The sequence below is a fragment of the Lupinus angustifolius genome, unplaced genomic scaffold, assembly GCF_001865875.1.
Source record: "Lupinus angustifolius cultivar Tanjil unplaced genomic scaffold, LupAngTanjil_v1.0 Scaffold_235_2, whole genome shotgun sequence".
Lineage (NCBI taxonomy): Eukaryota > Viridiplantae > Streptophyta > Magnoliopsida > Fabales > Fabaceae > Lupinus > Lupinus angustifolius.
This window is the reverse complement of record NW_017727173.1, coordinates 2445-24157: the sequence shown is the minus strand read 5'-3', so window position 1 is coordinate 24157 and position 21713 is coordinate 2445. Positions and strand designations below refer to the sequence as shown.

General features: G+C 34.9%; 2 protein-coding genes across 2 annotated transcripts; both read right to left on the bottom strand.

Annotated features, from left to right (window-relative positions):
• Window positions 1-2071: 2071 nt before the first annotated feature.
• Window positions 2072-2874, bottom strand: LOC109340716 (classical arabinogalactan protein 4-like). The gene has a single exon (XM_019578438.1). It carries the CDS (start codon window positions 2759-2761, stop codon window positions 2249-2251), a length of 513 nt encoding a protein of 170 aa, XP_019433983.1. The 5' UTR covers window positions 2762-2874; the 3' UTR covers window positions 2072-2248.
• Window positions 2875-3929: 1055 nt separating this feature from the next.
• Window positions 3930-19720, bottom strand: LOC109340715 (isoamylase 3, chloroplastic). The gene is made up of 21 exons (XM_019578437.1): window positions 19673-19720; window positions 19332-19364; window positions 18531-18767; window positions 17610-17714; window positions 16025-16129; window positions 15521-15655; window positions 15325-15411; window positions 14751-14802; window positions 13616-13679; window positions 12979-13078; window positions 12517-12617; window positions 11916-11967; window positions 11635-11697; window positions 7758-7847; window positions 7600-7672; window positions 6362-6441; window positions 5951-6055; window positions 5766-5864; window positions 5587-5648; window positions 5200-5308; window positions 3930-4332 (listed from the first exon to the last, which is right to left on the bottom strand). The coding sequence occupies exons 1-21, from the start codon at window positions 19718-19720 to the stop codon at window positions 4219-4221; spliced, it is 1914 nt and encodes a 637-aa protein (XP_019433982.1). The 3' UTR covers window positions 3930-4218.
• Between the last annotated feature and the right edge of the window lie 1993 nt (window positions 19721-21713).

Here is a 21713-nt window from a genome sequence, read left to right as displayed (position 1 = left end):
GAATTGGTGTACTGATCCAAAATATTATATTTCTATGTATTCAAAGAATATCTCTAGTTGATATTTGCTTGTATTAGGTTAGCACCCCTTGTGCTGATTTTAATACATTTTGCTTATCAAAAAAAGTTAGCCACAAAACATATTTAATGTCTAACAAAGGGGTGATAAATTTAATGTGACTAATATTATGACAAATTTCATGAGTAAATTGATATTAAATATAATCTTTTAGAATTAATACGATGACAAATTTCTTTGAAGGTCTAACTTAATTACATCATGATCACCAAATTATCTATTAAAAAACATCAATCTTATTTCATTAGAAGTTTTTGTTGATAGGGATGATTGTCTGAAGGGCAGAAAAAAAGGAAATATGTTCATAATGACTTTAAGTTTTTAAGTGTATTATTACCTTTTTAAGTTTTAAATTCCTCAACCACCTATTCTGATTTTGAAATATTGGAAAGTTTTTGTCAAATAGTATAATGAAAATCAACATTTCTCTTTCCGTTACATGAAAATGTGGAAATAGGTCAAGTCGCGTATCAGTAACCTATAACATGTTAGGTTAGACTAGACTTTTCCGTGGACATTTTAGACTCATACTTTTTTAAAAAGTCTATTTAATTTAATAAGTCGGACTTTTTAAAAAGCTTATTTAGCTTAATAGGTCAGACTTTATGTCATCTAAAATGCTTATTAAGCCTAACAAAGCGGCTTGTTTAGTTATATTATATAGCATTGTGCATATTTTAATATAAGTAATATTGTTATATGTGTGATTTTAATATAAAATGCATACAAAAATGTTATTCAATTATTATAATTAGATGAGTTTAGTTAAAAGTATGTCTTTTAGTCTATTTAAATGTAGATATAGTGACCTATTTCATGATCATATAATATAAGAGATCTTTAAATAAACTAACAGATTAGACCAATCTTTTAAACAATTCAGACCTAGGCTTTGAATTTTTTTTAAGGCGAGACTCGGACTCCTATATACTATATAGGCTCAACCTATTTAAGGTAAAATCTGACATGACCTATTTTCACCCTTAATTACAGGCAAAAGTATTCTCCCTATATTGTGTATAATAAAAGAAATGGAGAAATCCAAATAATGGTAACATTACTCCTCTATCCTGTTCCATCGCTTCCTTTCTCTTCCCATTTCATTATTCCTTATTTCATCTATACACTAATAATTTAAGATTTTTTACACTATCGTTGGATCATTTATCATTCATTTTCGATCATCATAATTTTCAAAAAATAATCAAAATAAAGAATAAATGGTACACTAATTATATATATTTTTATACTATCAATATATAGTATTTCACTCTTTCCCGTCGTCATCCATAAAACTCTTAAAAATAAAGTAAATACAAGAATGATGTTTCTAAGTGCTAATATAAAATTTCTCTATTTAAATTGAAAGGTAAAGACAAATGAATTTTAGCATGTCTTGAAGGGAAGACATTTACTATCTCACCCCTTGTACCATAACCATATGCAACTTTTCTTTGATCGGTTGAAAAATATAATTTCTTAATTTAGTTATCAATTATTTAAATCAATCAACTAATGATAAAGAGTGACACATAATTATGATATGTGAATTGGGATAAAAGTTATTATGTTGGTTGAAATTGTTATTTACACATGTCATGATGTTCCACGAGTAAACACATCTCTTCAACTCTTAACTTTTCAAGATTTTATGAACCTACATAATCATTCATCAATTAAGGTTTTCATTCTTTCACTAATAATAAAAATATTAAAGTTTTCTTGCAAATTAAGATTGTTTAACTATTATGAATTGCAAATGTTGGATACCAACATTGTTAACATATATGGTTGTTTAACAAACAATAAGCCCTTATTGTTTAAGAATTGATAAGGTTCAAATCTCCAAAGCAACTACATATCCAAAAATAATTATTGTACCAAATAAATATAATTATTTAACAATTTTTCAAACTCCAACCCACTTGTATAACTAGCATTTATTCATAAAATGACAATTCTACAAGATAGGCATGCAATTATTTTGACCCTAAATAGTCATAAATCACGTCCAGCACTAAAACAATCACAGTATAAAAAAAAAATTAATAACACTAATGTTCGTCATTGTTCCTAATCCAACTGAACATATAGTCCCTCATGATTATAATAATAATAATGCATATGATAAAATCAAACCCTAACCCCATGCACAACTATGAAGACATCATTATATATACGCCAGCAATAACACGGCGGTGTAGGCAAAATATCCGCCAACGGACACTCTGTATATGGCGGCGGCGGTGCCACTAGGGCCAGGAGCAATGGGACCATCCGCAGGAGCATCGGTGACGCCTGGTGCGTCAGCGGTGGGGGCGGTAGCGGGGGAGGAGGTAGGTGGAGCCGGAGGAGAGTCGGTTGGAGTTTCGGCGGTTGGGGCTTCGGCGGAGTCAGGTGTTGGTGCAGGAGGAGAGGTTGTCTTTGTAGGAGGAGGAGCGGAGTGAGAGGTGGGAGAGGGAGCTTTAGCGGTGGGAGTAGGAGGAGTAGCCTTAGATGTTGGAGGAGGTGGTGGGGTGGCCTTAGGGGACGCCGTAGCTTGCGGCGGAGGAGAGGCTTTAGGGGTGGGAGTGGCGGTGGGGGAAGAGGCTGACTGAGATGGTGCCTGAGCAGGAGATTGACCGAATGCGCCGGTAGCCAGTAAAGCAAAGAAGAGGAAAATAGAAAGTTTGGCCATGTCCATGGTTTGAGGAACAAGACAAAAAGGGTATTATGGAATTGTGTGAAGTGAAAAGGTTACGATGAAAATAAGAAAGTGTTTTGCATGAGGTTTGACAAAATCGAAGGAAAAGGAAAGGGTTGGTTTGTGTTTATATATATGAGAGGGGAAGGGATTGACCCTTGGTTTTTGGGTTGAGGTGAAGAGGACTTTGTGTCAATAAGTGGCGAATATTTTCTTGCAATAAGTGGTGAATATGTTCTTGCTAAGTTCTAACAGAGTCAAATGCGATAAACCAAGAATTCTTAATAAAAACAGAAATTGTGATAAAGTTTCATAGAATAAAAATAGGTAGTTGGTCTTCTATAATGTAGGTTTTGTTTTCAAAAAGAAAAATAGTAAAAATAGTAAGAGTCTCGGAATAGAAAGAAGTGTGGTAATTTCTTTTTGTGTAATATAGTATCTTAATCTATATCAATAACTAATAACTTTTGTTTATGTAAATTGAGATTTAATAGGGGATGAATAAGTGAATGCTGTAGTAATTTTAGAAATTGTAATGATATTGCCTCTTGTTTTATTTCTGTGGGAGTGTAGGTGATGTATATAGCTTAAATAATGTATTTGAGGTGTATAGTGAAATAAGTAATGAAATATTGGTCTAGTTGATTTAGTTCAAAATTAGTTGAGATTTACAATCAAAGAAGTAATGAAACATTGATCTTGTTGATTTAGTTGATTCATAACTTTTCTCACACATAAACCAGAGTTAAAATCACTGCATTCTTCATTTCTAACTCTGTTCATTGGAATATTGACAAATAGGCTTTTATGGTCTTAAACAATGATACATTATGCTAATGTCATTGTAACTACATTACCTGAATCACACTTTGTGATACTCTATGTCAGTGTACTGAACAAATAAATTAATTTAGAATCCAACAAAATTCAATTTTTTGTCAATCGAAACACAACACAAAATGTGATACTTTGGCAAGAGATTGCATAAAGCCGATACTACACTTTGAATTCATAGAAACGAATTGAATTCAAACCATATACGGACATTTTGAAAAGGCAAAACTTTATAGAATAACAATTTTATCTCAATTAAAAACTTGAAAATGAATTTAGGTTATATAAAATATAAATACTGCCATTTAATTCAAATCAATTAAACAACAAAGAATATAGAGAATGACATTTATTAAACTCAGGTCAATTTTACACTATACAGATAGTAGTACACGATGATCTAGACTTCATGAAAAGTCTCAAGTAATAACCTGACTTAATACATTCCCTTGTAGATGCAATTCTCTTCTGTTTTGGTATATATTCATGAAAAGTCTTCTAGTACCAGTAGCCTTGAAAAAGCAAATTTTACACGTGATATCTCACATACATGTATACAACAGTTTTTTAGATTCATGTATACAAAAGTTTTTTTGGATTCATGTATACAACAGTTTCTGCGATTAAAACTTTGCCTCAAGAAGAATAGAAGAATATGGAGCTGTATTGTAGGTGTTTTCTGTGCAAGGGACACCATCAAGGACAAAGTCATCAGGAGGTTTGAGATTAGTGTCCACCTGCATGTATCCAAGTTCAAATTAAACTAACCAGAAAATTTAAAGAGGGACATTTTGTAAGAAATGTCTTATATATTACCACTAAAAAGTTCATGGATGCGCCTAATAAACTTCCTCCTAAAGTCTGATTTCTCAGCAGGGGAACACATAAAATGATTATCATGTAATCCAACTACATCATGCTTTGAGAAAAAGCCTAACCACACAAGTATTCTTCTGGTGAAGTCTAAATCAAAGACTTCCAAAAGGATGCTCTAATCATAGCAGAGGATATAATATGTTTTTTTTCTGATAGTATTCTCTCCCATACGTAAGATGAGAGACTAATCTTCGGGGTACGGTCAAAGCATATAAAATTTGATACTATAATCTTGTAAATTCTTATTGGTTTTCAGGTAAGTAAAGGTGGTCACAGGCTTGAGGCACTTCCAGTTCTGATTTATTATAAATGGATATTAAATTAACAACTTTCAAATTGGCAATAATGAAGAAATACTTAACATTGATCTAATTTCCTTAAAATTTGATTACCATGGTGAATCCTGCCTCAAAATTGACGGGTTTGAAATCTTGAACACTAAAAAAATTCACCACCGGAGTTTAAGGGATGAGCAAAAACTGATCTCTCTCTAATGACACATTTTGACTAACTCGGTTTGATTACGAAGATTTTCCCACACTTTCTGAAGGGTGAGCAAGGTAATTTACTCCAATAATAATTTTTAAGAACAGCACCAGGGAGTTGGTAGGAAGAATTCTTTTTGCAAAATAATGCTCCATGGATTTTAAATTTGTAATTAACTACTAATGCATGCAAAAGTTAAAAGAATGTATTTTTGGATATGTCTAAAAGAAGGAAAAACTTACCACGCGAAACCATCTCCTGTTAGTAGGAGGTGTAGGAAGCACAACTTCAACAAAGAAGTCATGAGCATTAAATGCCAAATAGACATCTCCTCCACTTTTGTCATGAAGCCTGCATGCACATGCACAAACACAAGCACAATGGAGAAAGAAGTTGCTGTCAAGTCATAATTTCAGTTAACTTTGATAATGAGCAACATACATTGCACTCAAATTATTTGAAGAAGCAAAATATGCATACAAATGATCTTTCACTAAACATGTTTTTCTTAATATTAAGTTCAGATTTACAAGTAATATTAAGTGTTCCATTGTGTGAAAGCATTGCTTGAAATGCAAGAGGGTTTTCCATTCTAGAATCCCAAATAACAAATATTCATATATTCTTACGTAAATGCAAGAAATTTGCTGTCATAATTGTTCCAGTTGTCTTCATGCCATGTTATGTCATTCTGCAAAATAATATAAGAATATGAATATTTTCCATGGGTACAAATGGTGACTGGTGAGTGTACTTGCATCAACATTTCAGTATTATTTTACTAAAATTGTGAAGCAAAGCAGCCTACCTCGCTGATAAAATTTTCACGACAGAATACTTTACGTGCTTGCCGGTACTTTATCACCTTGGAGAAAAACCTGAAGTGATCACTCTTCCGCACATCCAGCTATTGAACAAAAACATTGTGCTGTTAAGAATATTCTCTACTCTAGGAAGTTGTCATAAAGGGAAAGGTACGAGTTATAGACTTGCCTGGCCCCACAGGAAATTATTCATGGCAGAATCATGTCCATAACTATTGTTATTTCCATGTCGAGTGTGGCCATACTCATCCCCCATTAGCATCATCGGTGTGCCCTGGTCATTCATCACAAAATCTTATTTCACCATTCTAGTTTCAGTGGTACCATAATGCAAGCAAATGAAATCTTCCAGGAAAATAATTCAAAAGGCTATAGTATAATACAAACATCTAAAGTACACATATAGCTCTACAAAAGATGGGAGGGGTCATTTGCATTTAGATCAAAAAACGCAGCAAAATCAAATTGGCCAACATTCGATAAATGCAACCTGGGAAAGAGATAAAGAGTTGAGTGCAGATCCCAAACACGAATTTCTGCTAACAACTGAAGCAAACTAACATGTATTTTAAATACGCACCTGGGATATCATTAATGCCAAATGAAAGTTTTTCATTTGTCGTGACCTTAAAGATCTTACACTAGCATCATCAGTTTCCCCTGTCAAACAAATACAGATATTAACAGTTTTCAGTAAATTTGTAGCTTGTTAGTATCCTGAAAGTTAAATGCACAAAATCTTTTCTCTTTTAAAATACTATCATTTGCATTTTCTTAAAAGAAGCCAAAATGATTTCATTTTTCTATAGAAATTGCCTCTTCAGACTGCACACATGTGATTGACAATTCCCATTTAATTTAAGCAGCATTCAGAACTTCGAAATTACAAAAAAAATAAAACATATTTTTTCAGCACACCTTTTTATTTATTTATTAATTTTTATAATACAAGAAAGCATGTGCAATTTTATAAATTTTATCCGAAAAGAAAACATTGCATATATAATGCCAATATGCTATAAATTTATTTTAATTTAAAAGTAAAAGCAATCAATACATGAAAAATTCATATAACTCCATATAATTTTTGAGCTCATAATTTTCCAATAGCCAAAAACACACTAAAGTAATTTAAAGGGAGATATGTACATGAAAGATGACCAATCCTTTGAAATACAATGTATGGACTCTATGCAGATGCAGTGTTTTGTAGTAACAAAATCTGTGCAGATGTAGTGTTTTGTAGTATCAACATCTGTGCAAACAATGAAATATCTTCTTACAAATTCTCTTACACAATAAGAAAAATAACATATATCACAAAGTGGTACTTTGTTTATTAATAATTGGTTTACAAATAACATATATTACTTTTTTGTGATATAAGAGGATTTATAGACCGATTTTGTAGGAACATATATCATTACTCAATCTGTGCAAATGCAGTTTTTTAGTAACAATTTGTGTATACGGGTCAAAACAATTTGTGTATATCAATTTCCTTTTGGGAAACAAAATTATACAAGTTATTTTCATCACTATGTCTTTGTTATATAATTTATATTATTAATATGTTTGCCTTGCCTCTAATATAAAATTTATACTCCCTCGGGAAATATGAAGTTCAGTAGTTAATATATTATTCAACATTCATTTGTATTATTTTTTAAGAATCAATGATAATTAAATATGATTGATGAATTATGCAATGACGGTGTATAAAACTTTTACACTATCAGTGCATAAATATGTATTTTGTCTCTAATAAAAATAGCCAAATAGTATAGAGCAAATAAAGCATTACGGTATGGGGACTACCTTCAGAACCACAATTCCAACTAAAATTATCATTGCATCCATCATTTCCTCCTTCCCCATTGGCTTCATTGTGCTACAATGCCAAGAATCAAGCAAGACAAGGATTTGATGGACAATGAAGAGATGAAGAACAGAATTAAGAGGAAGTAGTGAGGTACCTTGAAATTGTATGAAACAAGATCATGCAAGGTGAACCCATCATGTGCAATAACAAAGTTAATGCCATGATATGGCCTACGCTTGTTCACCTGTTATATAAACAAATGAAGACAGGGAAGCCATTATTATTGAATTATTTATATAACAGGATATATAGAATCCAGTTGGGAACACGATAAATATAACAAAAACCAAGTTTTTATCCCACTATGTGAGGTCGGTTATATGGATCAAACAACGTCATGATGCTTTATCATAAATCATGTTCATTGATAAAATATATGATAAATAATCATTTAAAAAGACTTGGGCAACCGTCTGATATGTGTGAAATTGTATTATATTTAGTTCTTGTTTTGCATGCATTTCTTCACCCACTTAGGGTTTTAATTCATTTTTCTTTATGTTTTCACTTATTCCAGGTTAAGGACAGGTTATTTGACGTTTTGGGTAGGTTTAATGATAAATAGCCTAAAATGAAGTAGAAAGCAAGATAAAAGAGAAGAGGACCTCAATTGATTTAAAGAGAACCAAAAGCTGAGAAAAGAAGCATATTCCAGATAACCATGGCCTGGCCATGCATGGTGCCATGTTCGTGGTTTGTATAGAGGCTAACAGAGCATGAATTAACCATCAAAGGTAGAAAGATGGCTCAGTAGTGGGGGACATCACGATCATGTTTCCCAGACTCCCAAGGACAAAGAGACCATGGCCTGGCCGTGTTACTACCTGGCCGTGTTACTTCCACAGTCATGGATGGACACCCAAACTGAACAAATTCCAGATTTCTATTGAGTTTAAATGTTATTGATTCAGTTGTAAATTTGTTTATTCATGTAAATTTGTTGGTAACTTGTTTGCATCTCTTAGGTATTAGAGGAAGTACTAAGAGGAGAACTAGAATATCAAATTTAAAATAATTAGACTTAAATTCTAATTCGTAAGAGTAGTCTTCTGAGGGTTGGATTGGATTACGATATAGCGTAATGGGTTTAGTTGAGTGTAATTATCACGAGCAGAAGTTAGGTTCAACTAACTGAATACAAATCAAATATCTCGAGAGGGTGATTTATCTTCAATAACTTCAAACTTAATAAAAGATGTGGTCAATTAGGATTCATTTATGTTATTGTGGTACCCCATCCCTAGGAGTTCCCTCAATCTGAACTATCTAACAACAAACAAACAAAAAAGAATTATCTAATCTTCTCTTATCCAATCTTTTCTTTTATCTTTATTTATCATCACACTGTATTTCTTCAAATCTATTTACTACATGTTTAAATTAATTGAATCAAGTTATTAAGTGATATTTTCAGTTCTTGTGAATTTGATACTCTTTATTACTTGACTAAGAAGCCGTAGACTTGCGAAACTTACACATCAAGTTTTTGGTTTCGTTGTTGAGAATGTGTCAAATATCGTATTAATTCTTAGTTTAATTATTTTTAAACACATCTGTATTATATTCTTGTTTTATCTTTCATTACCTACAAGTTGTTGATCGATTATATGCAAAGTACTACCAATTCTGAGGTTTCTCCTGAACTTGACCTGGAAATTGAAAGGGCTTCTCATAGGAGGAGAAAAGGGCAAAGGCAAACTGTGAGAGAATATCTTGAACAGATGCAAACCATGGCTGATCAAGACATCAACAAAAAAACTCAAGATCAATCATGTAGATTACCAAAATCTAAGCAGCACCCTTCTCATATGACCTATCTTGTAGCTATTCTCAAATCGATTTCCCAAAAAACCTGGAACTTTGATTAACCACCTCTATCTATCTCTCCACCACCATTTATCTATCCTATTTGCAGCTGTCAGTGGCGGTTCACTGTCATCTAAGGGTATTTCACCTCACCTTCACCACCATCAGATCCGCCATGTCCAGAATGACCAGAATTGAAGGGTATTTCACCTCACCTTCAGAGCCTCCACACACTGCCATGGTCGACACTACAAGCTGGCTTCTTCATCGACTCTGACCCTTTTGCAGTCATATCCTGCAATTATAGGTGTTTGGCCACTCACAAACGATACAATGTCACTTTTGGGTGTGTTCTTTGGATCAGTACCAGATTTTGTAGTCTCTTCTGGTTTTTCGGTTCTCTTGACCACCACGCTCATGAATCTCTAGCATTTTTGGAGAGTTTATCCATTTGGCCCTTCTCTGCTGCTAGCTCAGCATTGAGGAGGAGAATGGAATAACTATGGGGGTGTTGGAAGAAGTCTCATATCACCTACCTCAATTCCTAGGGTGTGGTTTATATACTTTTTGGGTACTCCACTTAATATCAATTGGTTTTAAGATAGAACCTAACATGGTATTAGAACTCCCAACCTGGTAGTATTTTTTCCTGTTGCCTCAGCCTTCATTGTTGAGCATTCTTGAGCCCCTGCCTTCATTGCAGGCACTTCCATCATTTTTGTTTTTACAGCCTCAACAGAATTTTGCCTATCTCTCAAATCCAGAACCATACCCATGACCCATCTAATACCAACCGACCACCACCAGCAACTTTTCCGGTGAACCATCACTTACCACCGATGAGATTTCCGGTGAAATTCAGACAATTTTTCCAGTCAAATTCCTGGATTTTGACGTACCCATTGCATTTTCTTGCTGCTGCTTCCACCGCCTGACTCAAAACTGTTCGTCAGCTACCTTTAGAGTTTGGGCCATTTCAGATTCTTTTCTCGTTTTGTACAGTAGTACTTTTCCTGAGCTAGCTTCTAATCCGAGAAAGTGTTTCTGTTCCAATTGATGATCTTTTTTGTGACAAACCTTCCTCCAAAGATTAATCATATTAATAGTGACAACTCATTCCATCTATAATTATTCCAATGGAGATTTACATTGGCTATGACTCGCACCAACCTCACTAAATTTCTAGATTTACATTCCGACTTTATTTGTCATCTAAGCATCCTTGTTGTTTTAAGCTTCCAAAACAATGTCATTGATGAATTTGGACAAGTTTTAGTTGTTGCTTTGTATAATTGCTTGCCATAAAATTTCCATTGAACATCTCTCTTGCTCCTTGGTTTTGCCACATCCCAACCAGCTCTTCTGGCTGACGATCATTCCAACCATCTTCCTTTATAGAAATTCTCATCTCTATCACTCTATGGCATCTTTAACATCCCTGAGTTGCTTCCAAACCATTGTTTTTGCAGAGCTCGGTTTATATTTGTTATTTTCTGTTTGAAAGCCATAATTTATGACAAGCTTAAAGCTTGTTAGCCTTTAGCTTGAAGGAGAATGTTTGAATATCTAAAAAAATATCTCGAAAAATATTTTTCATGTCTTAGAACATTTCAGAATATCGTAGATGGTCTCTTAGGATTTATTTCTTATTTATGTTCCCTTTTATTTCTTTCCTATTAATTAGGATTAGGAATCTACTATTGGTATAAATAGAAATGTTGAGTTTGTCTTTTATAAAACATTATCATCATATCAGACCAATATCAATCACATCATTCTAAATCTCTATTCTTTTCCTTCTACGCTATCCAAAAACCTCCAGTTCAAGCCATGAAACAGAACAATGATACCATACTGGTGCATTCTATTTCATGAGTGCTAGAAAGACCTTAACTCTGATGGCCCCTACAATGAACATGTGAGAAATTTTGGCCTTAAACTTATCACATTTTTATGGTACATGTGTAGGAAATGTACTGTGACATGAGAATATTACACTAGTTTAATATACTACTCTAGCCCCTAAAAGTTCAACTTCATACTTGTAAGATATAAAATCATCCCCAAGCCTCCACTTAATACCTTAAGCTTTAGGATCTTTGACAGGGCATCAAACCCATAAAGACAATCCATAAAATGGTATAACTGTAAGTAGTGATACTTACTCTGTAGAGATCAGAAGATCCAGAAACACGAGTTGCAAAGCCCCCCTTCATACCAGAATCGCCCTAGAACATGTTTTAAAAAAGGAGACACTAAATTAGTGCATTGCAATGCCAGCCAGTTATAGCATCAAAATATATTAAAGTTTCCCCGTATAATATATTGGTGGTAGAGATAGTTGATTTCTGTTAGCCTTTTACTAGCATGCAAAATACATTATTTAATCAGCCAAAAAAAGTTCAGACAATCTCAATTTAAATTATGTTCTTCCTCTGAGAATTACCTTGATAAATTTGCGTACATCATCACGATATTTTCCATTCCATTCAGCCCACCTACATCATATACAATCATTAGTGGAAGACAAAAGTTTTCTATAATAACAATAGATAAATTCAACAGAAAAGAACTCATTTCCAGGTAAAATATTTAGATAATGTCCATAATATTATCTTGTGTTGTGAATAAAATCATATTGATGAAATTTGTAAGGAGATCTTGACCATTGGTACAAGGGCAGATCACATGATGTTGTAGTGACTATTTCATGCTGAAGAGATAAAATAAATAAAAAATAAAAAAACGTGTTCCACAACCACAATGAAGTGAATGCCATAATTAAAATCATCAAGTAACTTCATGTTGATTTTTATGTCATAAAACATGTATTTTCTTACTTAATCACTAGTTGCAGTGATGAAGATCACAATCATAAAGAAGAAAGAATTTCAAATATCATGATAACAAGAGGCATATGTGAAGTAATTTTCCATCCACCAAGCATAAAGCTCATCAACTTTCATGACATGCGGGATTACAATAAAGAGTATTCATATCATTATTTACTTAAAATAATAAACATCAGTAACAATAAAATAAATTACCGATCCCAATTTGGAAAACTACCAACAAGATAGAGACCGCCACAGTCCCAAGGCTCTGCAATAATCTTACATCTTGATAAGACTGCATCTTTAGCAATTGCCTACAAAAGTAAATAAAGATCAGATCAGTTAACTAAATAATCAAATTTGAAATTTTCTAGCTGAGGGAGAGGACAATTACTACTCAATGATTATCTATCTACCAATCTCAGCAGGAGATCACGAAAACATAAAAGTGCAAATTTGCAGATCATGAAAACATAAAAGTGCAATTAAATATTCAGAATTTTTGAAGTGTTGCATTATGTCTGACATAAAGCTCCAACATGTATCATCCTTCTCAAATGATCTGTGATCCCAAATTACTGAGCCAAACTGTGAACCGCATACCAGTGTTCACAAAAATGCCATCTGAGCTTATTAACTATAGCTCTACTTGAGTGCATATGAATTATTACTTACCCTAATAAGTGGGGGGGCATTAAGGGGGGAACCATCAGTTCCGCGGCAAAGGACACTCGCAAGATCAAATCGAAATCCATCCACATGATATTCAGTGACCCTACAATACATGAAACCAGAAACAAATGATGACACGGGTTAGCTACTCAAACTATCAGAATAAAAAGAATACACAAATCACAAACTAGTGCTTTCATAATAAGGAACTTAAATTAGAATTATGACTTTAGTTGATTTGGAACAATGCTATCACAAGATGATCTATTTTACATTAAAAAAAAGGGAGACAGCCAATCGTTACTGAATGCTGACTGAGTAGAAAAGAGTCACAGAAAAATGGGGAGGGGAGATACAGATAATCTTAAAAGTTCAGAGAGCTTGATGAACATCTAAAAGTCTGAGAAACCAAATAATTATAAATTATAAACTCCATTACAGATGAAGGAGAAGCTGGTCTTAAGTGAATTCCAAGGAGTAAATAAAGATATATACAATTAGCAATTATATTATCAACAAGGTCAACCAAATCCTTTTCCCACTAGGTGGGGTCAGCTACATGGATTAGATAATTCATTTATTTCTGTTCTTTTTAATAGTTTTTCTTATGGTTGACAAATATTATATTAGTAGTCCGTACCAGTGTCTTAGACTGTCAAGAATGAGCTCCATGACCACAGGATGGTTACAGTTCAATGTATTACCTGAGAATAAACGTTCACACCAAATGAGAGGACTTGAATATTGACATCAAAATACTGCAATTTTGTTAGTGACAAAATTAGAAGAGATCTCTTTATTCTAAAAATAGTCAAGTATTGCATATTGAATGAATGTCCCCAAAAGAGAAAAAGGCACAACTCCATTGTAGCTTCTATTGGGTGTTGTGAAAAACAAGAAATGGTTTGCAAGTTATTCATAAATTTATTGAGAGTCACCCACGGCCAAGTAGGAGCACATTTGTTGTCCCAAAAACTGTGTCACACTTGTGATTGATTGAAAAAAATGTAGTTAAACAGTGACACATGAAGTGACACACTTTTCGGGACAGAATATGTGCTATCGACCAAGTATTTCACCGATAACGTTCCATTAAGTAATAAAAGAATGCATACAAGTTACGACATAGGTTCAAGACGACGCCCAAGCCTAACTTTAGGCTTAACAGATTTCAGTCAGGGCCCAAATATTGGGCCCAGACCATCTTAGGGGCAAGCATAGGCTTAATACAGGCTAACCCAAAAGCCCAACCCATCAATCTATTTAGACAAAACTCTAATTTTATGTCATATATTCCATTCTCCTTTCTCCCGTGACAACCCATCAATCTTAGTAATGGACAAAAACTTGAATTTAGGCACCTAGGCCCAAAAACCCAAGTGACATAAAAGCCTTGGACTGAGCTCAGCCGTCCCAACCCATGGAGCAATAACCTGGCTATTGTGTTGTTTTTCTGCCTACTAGGAAGTATTTTTCTTGCCTGCTTGTGCATGTTACCAACATGGCAGCATACCATGTTATATACATCAATGCTACCTGCTATGTGTAAAAACAGTTGTTCATATTTTTTTGGTAATAGTAAAAACAGTTGTTCATATTCATGGTTGGTTGATTTTCTACCAAGGTAAAGAAACGAGTGCCAAGGCATATAAAATAACCAGGAAATGACCTCATATTTCTTAAACATAAGTTAAAAAGTGGTGTATGGATTTGTAGAAACATATGAACAAATCTGTAAATATACAATCTAAATGGTTAGACCCAGTTATAATTACCACAGCCAGAGAAGTTCAGCAGTTGGCCGTTACTGTCCAGCATGTAATAAACCTGAAGAATGGAGAAGTTTTAATAGAGAAAAAGCAACCCATTTTTCAACAATCTATATAACTAAAGACATATACTAATAAATATTATATATAATAGTGATGATACGGAAGCCAAATATCGTGTTCCCAATGACGAGTGAGCAACAAGACAGAGACCCACCAGGAATTGTTTTTAATTTCTCTGAATGGGGGGGTGGGGGGGATTTTGGCCAATTGGAATTCAGTTTCAGTGTATTCGATGCATATTCTTTGGTTGTTGAGTACCAATAGGGCAGCTGTACATTTTGAGATAAAGAGCAGCTAACTTATTATTTACTAGGACAACTTTCAAGTTGTTAAATCATATCAATTATATTACATTAACCACAAAAGATGTCTCTAAAATCTTTTTCAGCCACAAGGTAAAGTCTTATTTTATATATACATATATGTTCAAACCATTTAGTAAGAGATAAAGGTATTGTGAGTATTTCAACTTAAGAATAACGGTCTGCCAAAAATAGAATTACAAATCTGAAATTACCTTATTATCTATGCCACGGAATGAAGTAGTGTAAGGATTAGCATCATCAGCCTCATTAGTATGATTATAGACAACATCCAAAATAACCTGTATATGGATAGGCATGTAAGACTTTAGATAACATAAAATATGACAGAATCAGGCGATGAAGAATGTTCCACTCCAAACTTGTGACGGTGGAGTATATTAATGTTACCTCTATACCAGCAGAATGTAAAGCTTTAACCATTAGTTTGAACTCTTGGGAAGCATTAATTGATCCTCCACCAGCACTTGCATAACGACTCATAGGAGCGAAGAAATTTATTGTTGAATAACCCCATGTATTAATCTTGGAAAGCATAAAACACAACCAACTGTCAATGTCATATAAGGCCACCTAGACTTAGAAATCAAGGTTGCATACTCCGATCTCTTCAATCATCAAAGAAAAAATACATGCGATAATATTTGGTGTATTAGACTTGCATCTTAATTCCATGTGAAAATGAAAACATAGTAGCGCTACCTAGATATCTGTCTCTGTGAGTGTGTGTGTCTTCACTATTCAGTTATCACATTAAGTTTCTTCAGCATTCATGTGTGAGCAGCCAAAGAGAAGAGTTTTATTTGTTTATTGGAATAAAAGTACACAGTACATAATGAAGACCTTCAATATTAGTGGCACAAAAAGATAGATGAAAATACTTTTCTAATTTACCATGTGATCTCTGGGATTTTGCCACCTTTGAAGTTCCAACTCATCAAATTCAAAGACCGGTAGCAACTCTACCGCATTGATACCAAGCTCTAGAAGGTGTGAGATCTTATACATGAGCAAGAAAATAAGTTAAAACAAAGAAAGACAACAAATATTACGTACAAAGAATATAATACGGAGTAAAAATGGTGGACCGGTGCATGTAAGTCCAACCTAGTGGGGTTTGGGGAGGATATATGTAGGTAGCCTTATCCCCATAAGCGGAGAGGCTATTTCTAGGGCATGAACCCATGACCTTCAGGTCACAATGCAACTACCTTACCTTTGTACTAAGGCTCATCCTCTAAATGATATAATAATGAATAAAAGGTTAATTTCCATAAATCATAGATGGTGAAGTAGTAACCATTAACGCTTTCCATGCACCCTCCTATTTTGTGACACCTAATGGTAACTTTGTGTCTTAGAGTATCAGGAAAAGCTTTTCAACATTAAAGCCGCATTTCTACAAAGTTGCAGCAAAATACTGTCTCCAGTACTAAAATGAAGATATAAAGCTTCTTTTGAACAAGTGAAGGTAACATACTATCCGAATTTTAAGAACTACTAGGTTTATGAACCTTGCATATACTCCATGTCTCCATCATAGAATAGATTGAACACGTGGATAACACATTGTATCACTTGACAGAAGGAAATTTTCTAGCTACAAGTTTCATCACAATTCCGTGTGCCAGAGTTAGAGAATAACTTTTTTTCACTTTCTGATAAATGTTTAACATAACTCTAGGATCTCAACCATTCACAATTTTGAAAACATAAAATTTGCATACATGGTGGTGTATAAAGAGTTGATGTGACATGTGTCTTTAAGATGGATCAGAGAAACGTTTTATGATCCCCATGATATCTCTTTTTGGATAGTTTATCCAGTGCTTGGAATTTGAGAGAGATAAATATCCCTGGTAAGGTAAGATTGGAGAGACTGAAATTTTCTTACACTGTTTTTAGACAAACGTCTGACTGGAACACTTCAAAGTCAGTTCCCTTTAGGTGGAGGGACGAGGAGAAGCCTCATACTTACATTACTTTTATCAAACATACCATACTATTCAACTAAGGGTTCCAAATTGCTTCAGAACATCACTGTTTCATTATGAAATTAATAACACTTCATTCAATCAATTCTCCATCTTTGTCACAGTTACATTTTTCACAGCTTTCTTTATTTGATGGTTGAACTTCCGTTGGACCCAAAGGAAAACTCATTGAAATCAATATGATAATATTTAAAGGCAATACAATAACAACCAAACCTTAGTCTTACTAGGTGAAGTCGGCTACGTGAATTGAAAGATGCCATATGCTCTATTATAAATCATGTTCATTGACAAAGTGTTGATCTCTATGTCTTAGCATTTAAACACATTTTTTTATTATTTGGTCAAGTCTTCATTAGTTTGACACTAGGTCCCATTTAATGTTATTTTGGACAATCACCCAACAAGGAAATAAAATGTTTAAAAATTCATATTTATGAATATAGTGTTGCAGAATATTCAGCTTAATTGAATACAAATAGTACCTTCTCAATCACACCAAGATAGCTTCCACGAATTTTGCTATCCAACCCACTAGATTCATCAATTGTAAATGCACGAACATTCATCTCATATATAACAAGATCTTTCTGCATGTGAAGATATGCTTAGCATCAAGAATATGGAAGCAAACATAAGACTATGTTCAACTAGACAAAAGCAAAATATGCAGTCACATTCTCAGTCAAATTACAACTACTTAACAGTAAGATGTAAAAGCATACAACACAAAGGTAGAATACAAGTCATGTATGTAGTTGTAATCATGTATACTTATTTATGAAGCGTTAATCCAGGGAAAATATCGTGACAATAGTCATATAACCTGAACCAGAGATAGCCCAATCAGAAAGACGGGTCATCCACGGTTCGACACGGGTCAAAGTCAAACAGTCCAAACAGAGCCCATAAAAATAAGAAGAAAAAAATATATATGAAAAGTAGTTCATACAAAATATTATCTCCAAAATAGAATACGAAAAAGTACTTCATATGTAAAAAGTATTTTATGATGAAATCGAACTAGCGGTCATAGTAGTCCAAAATTATGTTAAAAATTTATATTACCTGGATAGCAATATACATTAACAAATTAAGATTTAAGTACATAACTTAATAAGAATGTGTAGTTTAATGCCATAATACATTTCATCTCAAGACCACTTATATACGTAGTTCAAATCGCACAAGTAGCCTTTTAGATTGGTCTTGTTGGGTCATCCAGGTTTGATTGGGTCTAACCGGGCCAATGAGAAGAAAATTAGGTGTATGAATCGGACTGCACTATAGAGTACAGACTGGGCTGCGGTAGTCCAAGTCTGCCGGATATGTTAGTTTGGGTCATACAAGTATAATGTGATAAATATCATTAGGAGCAATAAGAATCCATTATGCAGGGAAAATACCTCAGGAATATTTGGAAGCTTGTAATTTTCTCCCCAATCAAAAGGCAAGCTGTCAAAGTCATATGTGCCGAGAAATTTTGACACCTTCATGCTAATATCCCCAAAATATCGTCGACCTTCAATTAGTTTTGCATAAGGATCAACAAGCACAGTGCTGCTGTCAAATCGATGCCCCTTACCCCAGTCTTGAGGTCCATCTATGCGATATCCATATAGAACATTGCTCCGAGGAAGATCCTGCACACCAAAAATAAAAAAATATGCTGAATTGACGACCTTGTGAAATCTGAGCAATTTTAAACTTAGATAAAATGGAATATGTAAAACCAATTTTGTAGGTCAACTGGCACAAGCAATAGTCACTGAGAAAAATAATGGCATTATTTCTTTTTATTACAAATTGTATAAGGTAAGTTAAGAACAGTTTGATGTATATTTATACCAGAGAGCTTCATTTTCAAATTCAAACCATATAAGCAGAAACAGCCATAAATCTTTTTCAACAGGTAAAATAAATTTATCTATAGTGTCATAACATAACAAAGCAGGTAAAATAAATTTCACACTTGTCTTTTCAGTGAGACACTTCAGGCACAAAAATAATAAGACGCAAGATACTGCATAGAAATATGCAAAATGTAAACATGAATGACATGGAAAATTTATTTATTTATGCAATTAGGAAAGGTACTCCAATAATTGCAAATGAGCTGTATTTTTTAAGCTGTTACGGAACCTATAACAATCTCAGCCAAAGACCAAAGCAAGGCCAGATTTTACGCAATCTAGCAGAAGAGATACCTCAATACAAATGTTAGGAATAGGGGTAAACCCCTTATTAAAAACGTGTATGTTAGGAGAAATAAAGCAGAAAAGGAAGGTAGTTAGAAGTTAGTTAGATAGGAAAGGTTATAAATAGAAAGTAGAGGAGGAATAGGGGGGTTATCTGATAATTGGGAGGGAAACTAACTGACTGAGGAGTCAGTTATCCATAGGGGAGGGAAACACTGTTGTAACATTGAAGTTCTAAGAAATTAATACAAAGTTCATTCAAGATCAGTTGAAGGTCTTGAATTCTTTCTTCTCTTAATTCTAATTCTTTTCTTCTGAAAAATCCAGTTCTAACACTGGTATCAGAGCACCATCCTGGTGCCCTGATTTCGCACGCTTCTATCAAGATCTCTGCGCATGGTTTCAACAAGAGGAATGGCACGAAACGCTGAAGAATGGGTCCAAGAACGAGAGGATATGAGAAGGGAGAGGGAGGAACAACGAAGTCGTAACGAGATGAATGAGGCCAGAATGAAGAGACTGGAGGAGGCCCTGGTTCAACTCACAACTAGGGCTAGGGTTCCTAATCCACGAGACGAAGGAAGTGAATTTGGGGGAGAGCATGATTTCAGGGCAAATCGAGGAGGAGAACGATGGAGGAAACTCGAAATCCCTATCTTTTCAGGGGAGGATGCTTTTGGCTGGACCCATAGGGTGGAAAGGTATTTCGTATTAAAGGAGGTCACGGAAGAGGAGAAAATGCAAGCTATCTTGATGGCTCTAGATGGCAAGGCGCTTAGCTGGTACCAGTGGTGGAGTAGGTGCAATCCTCATTCGTCGTGGGAGGGATTCAAGGTGGCAGTGGTGAGAAGATTCCAACCTTCCATGGTGCAGAACCCGTTTGAAAGGTTGCTGGCATTAAAACAAGAGGGGACAGTAGGTGACTATGTGGAGGAATTTGAGAAGTATGTGGGAGCACTCAGGGAAATTGAACCAGAATTTGTAAAAGGCGTTTTCTTGAATGGACTCAGAGATGACATCAAAGCTGAGGTAAGGTTGTTTGAACATCCAAGCTTATCCGAGTTAATACATAAGTCCCTGTTGATTGAGGAAAAAAATGTGATTGTAAGGGGGAGGGAGAATAACAACCACTTTGCAAGGTCTACGAGTTACTCAAGATCTAGTGTCCCTACTAAATCCATCACTGTAGATTCGAAGCCTTGGACAGAAAGGAAGTCTAACCAATCTTCTGTAGGGAGTGTTTCCCTTAATAGGAACACCTCTCAAGCAGGGGAAGGGGGAAGGAGTAGAGGAACAGGGTTCAAACACCTCACTGCAGTGGAGATGAAGGAGAAGAGAGAAAAGGGACTCTGTTTTCGGTGTGATGAACCTTTTAATAGGGATCACAGATGCAAGAACAAACAGTTGAGAATGCTTTTGATGGAGGAAGATGAAGAGGAGTCTGAGGAAGGCTCTGAAGTGGCCATGGAAAACAGTTGCAATCTCTTCAGCTGTCACTTTGGGCAATGGCGGGGTTAACCAGTGTCAATTCATGGAAGGTTACGGGGTGTTTACATGATAGGAAAGTGATCATACTCATTGACTGTGGGGCCTCCCACAACTTCATCTCTTCCCAGTTGGTGGACCAGTTGCAGCTTGGGATACAAGCTACTCCCAAATACGTGGTGGAAGTGGGGGATGGGCATCGCATTCACTGCCAAGGAAAATGTGCTCAAGTGAAATTGGAGTTGCAGGGGTTGGAAGTAGTCCAGGAATTTTATCTGTTTGAATTAAAGGGGGTAGATCTGGTTTTGGGTCTGGAATGGTTGGCTAGCTTGGGAGAAGTAAAAGCAGATTTTGGCAAATTGGAGTTAACTTTGCAAAAAAGAGGAGTAGTTCATAAAATTAGAGGGGACCCATCTCTTACTAAGACTCTACTTCCCCTAGGAGCCTTCATGCAGGTATTGAAGGAAGAAGGTGAAGGAATTATGTTGCATTATGATGATCCAGAAGACCTATCAGAAATAACTACCTCTATTCCAGCAAGGGTGGAAGCAGTGTTGCAGTTGTTTAAGGGAGTTTTTGCAGATCCTGAGGGCTTGCCTCCTATGAGAAAGCAGGATCATGCCATCTACCTAAAAGAAGGAGCAAACATACCGAATTTGAGGCCTTACAAATACCCTCATTACCAAAAAACAGAGATTGAGAGGTTAGTGACAGAAATGCTGCAAGCAGGGGTGATAAGACCTAGCATAAGTCCTTACTCAAGTCCCATTATTTTAGTTAAGAAAAAAGATGGAGGTTGGAGATTCTGTGTGGACTACAGGGCACTTAATAAGGTAACTGTTCCTAACAAATTCCCCATTCCTATCATAGAAGAATTGTTAGATGAGTTAGGGGGAGCCCAGATTT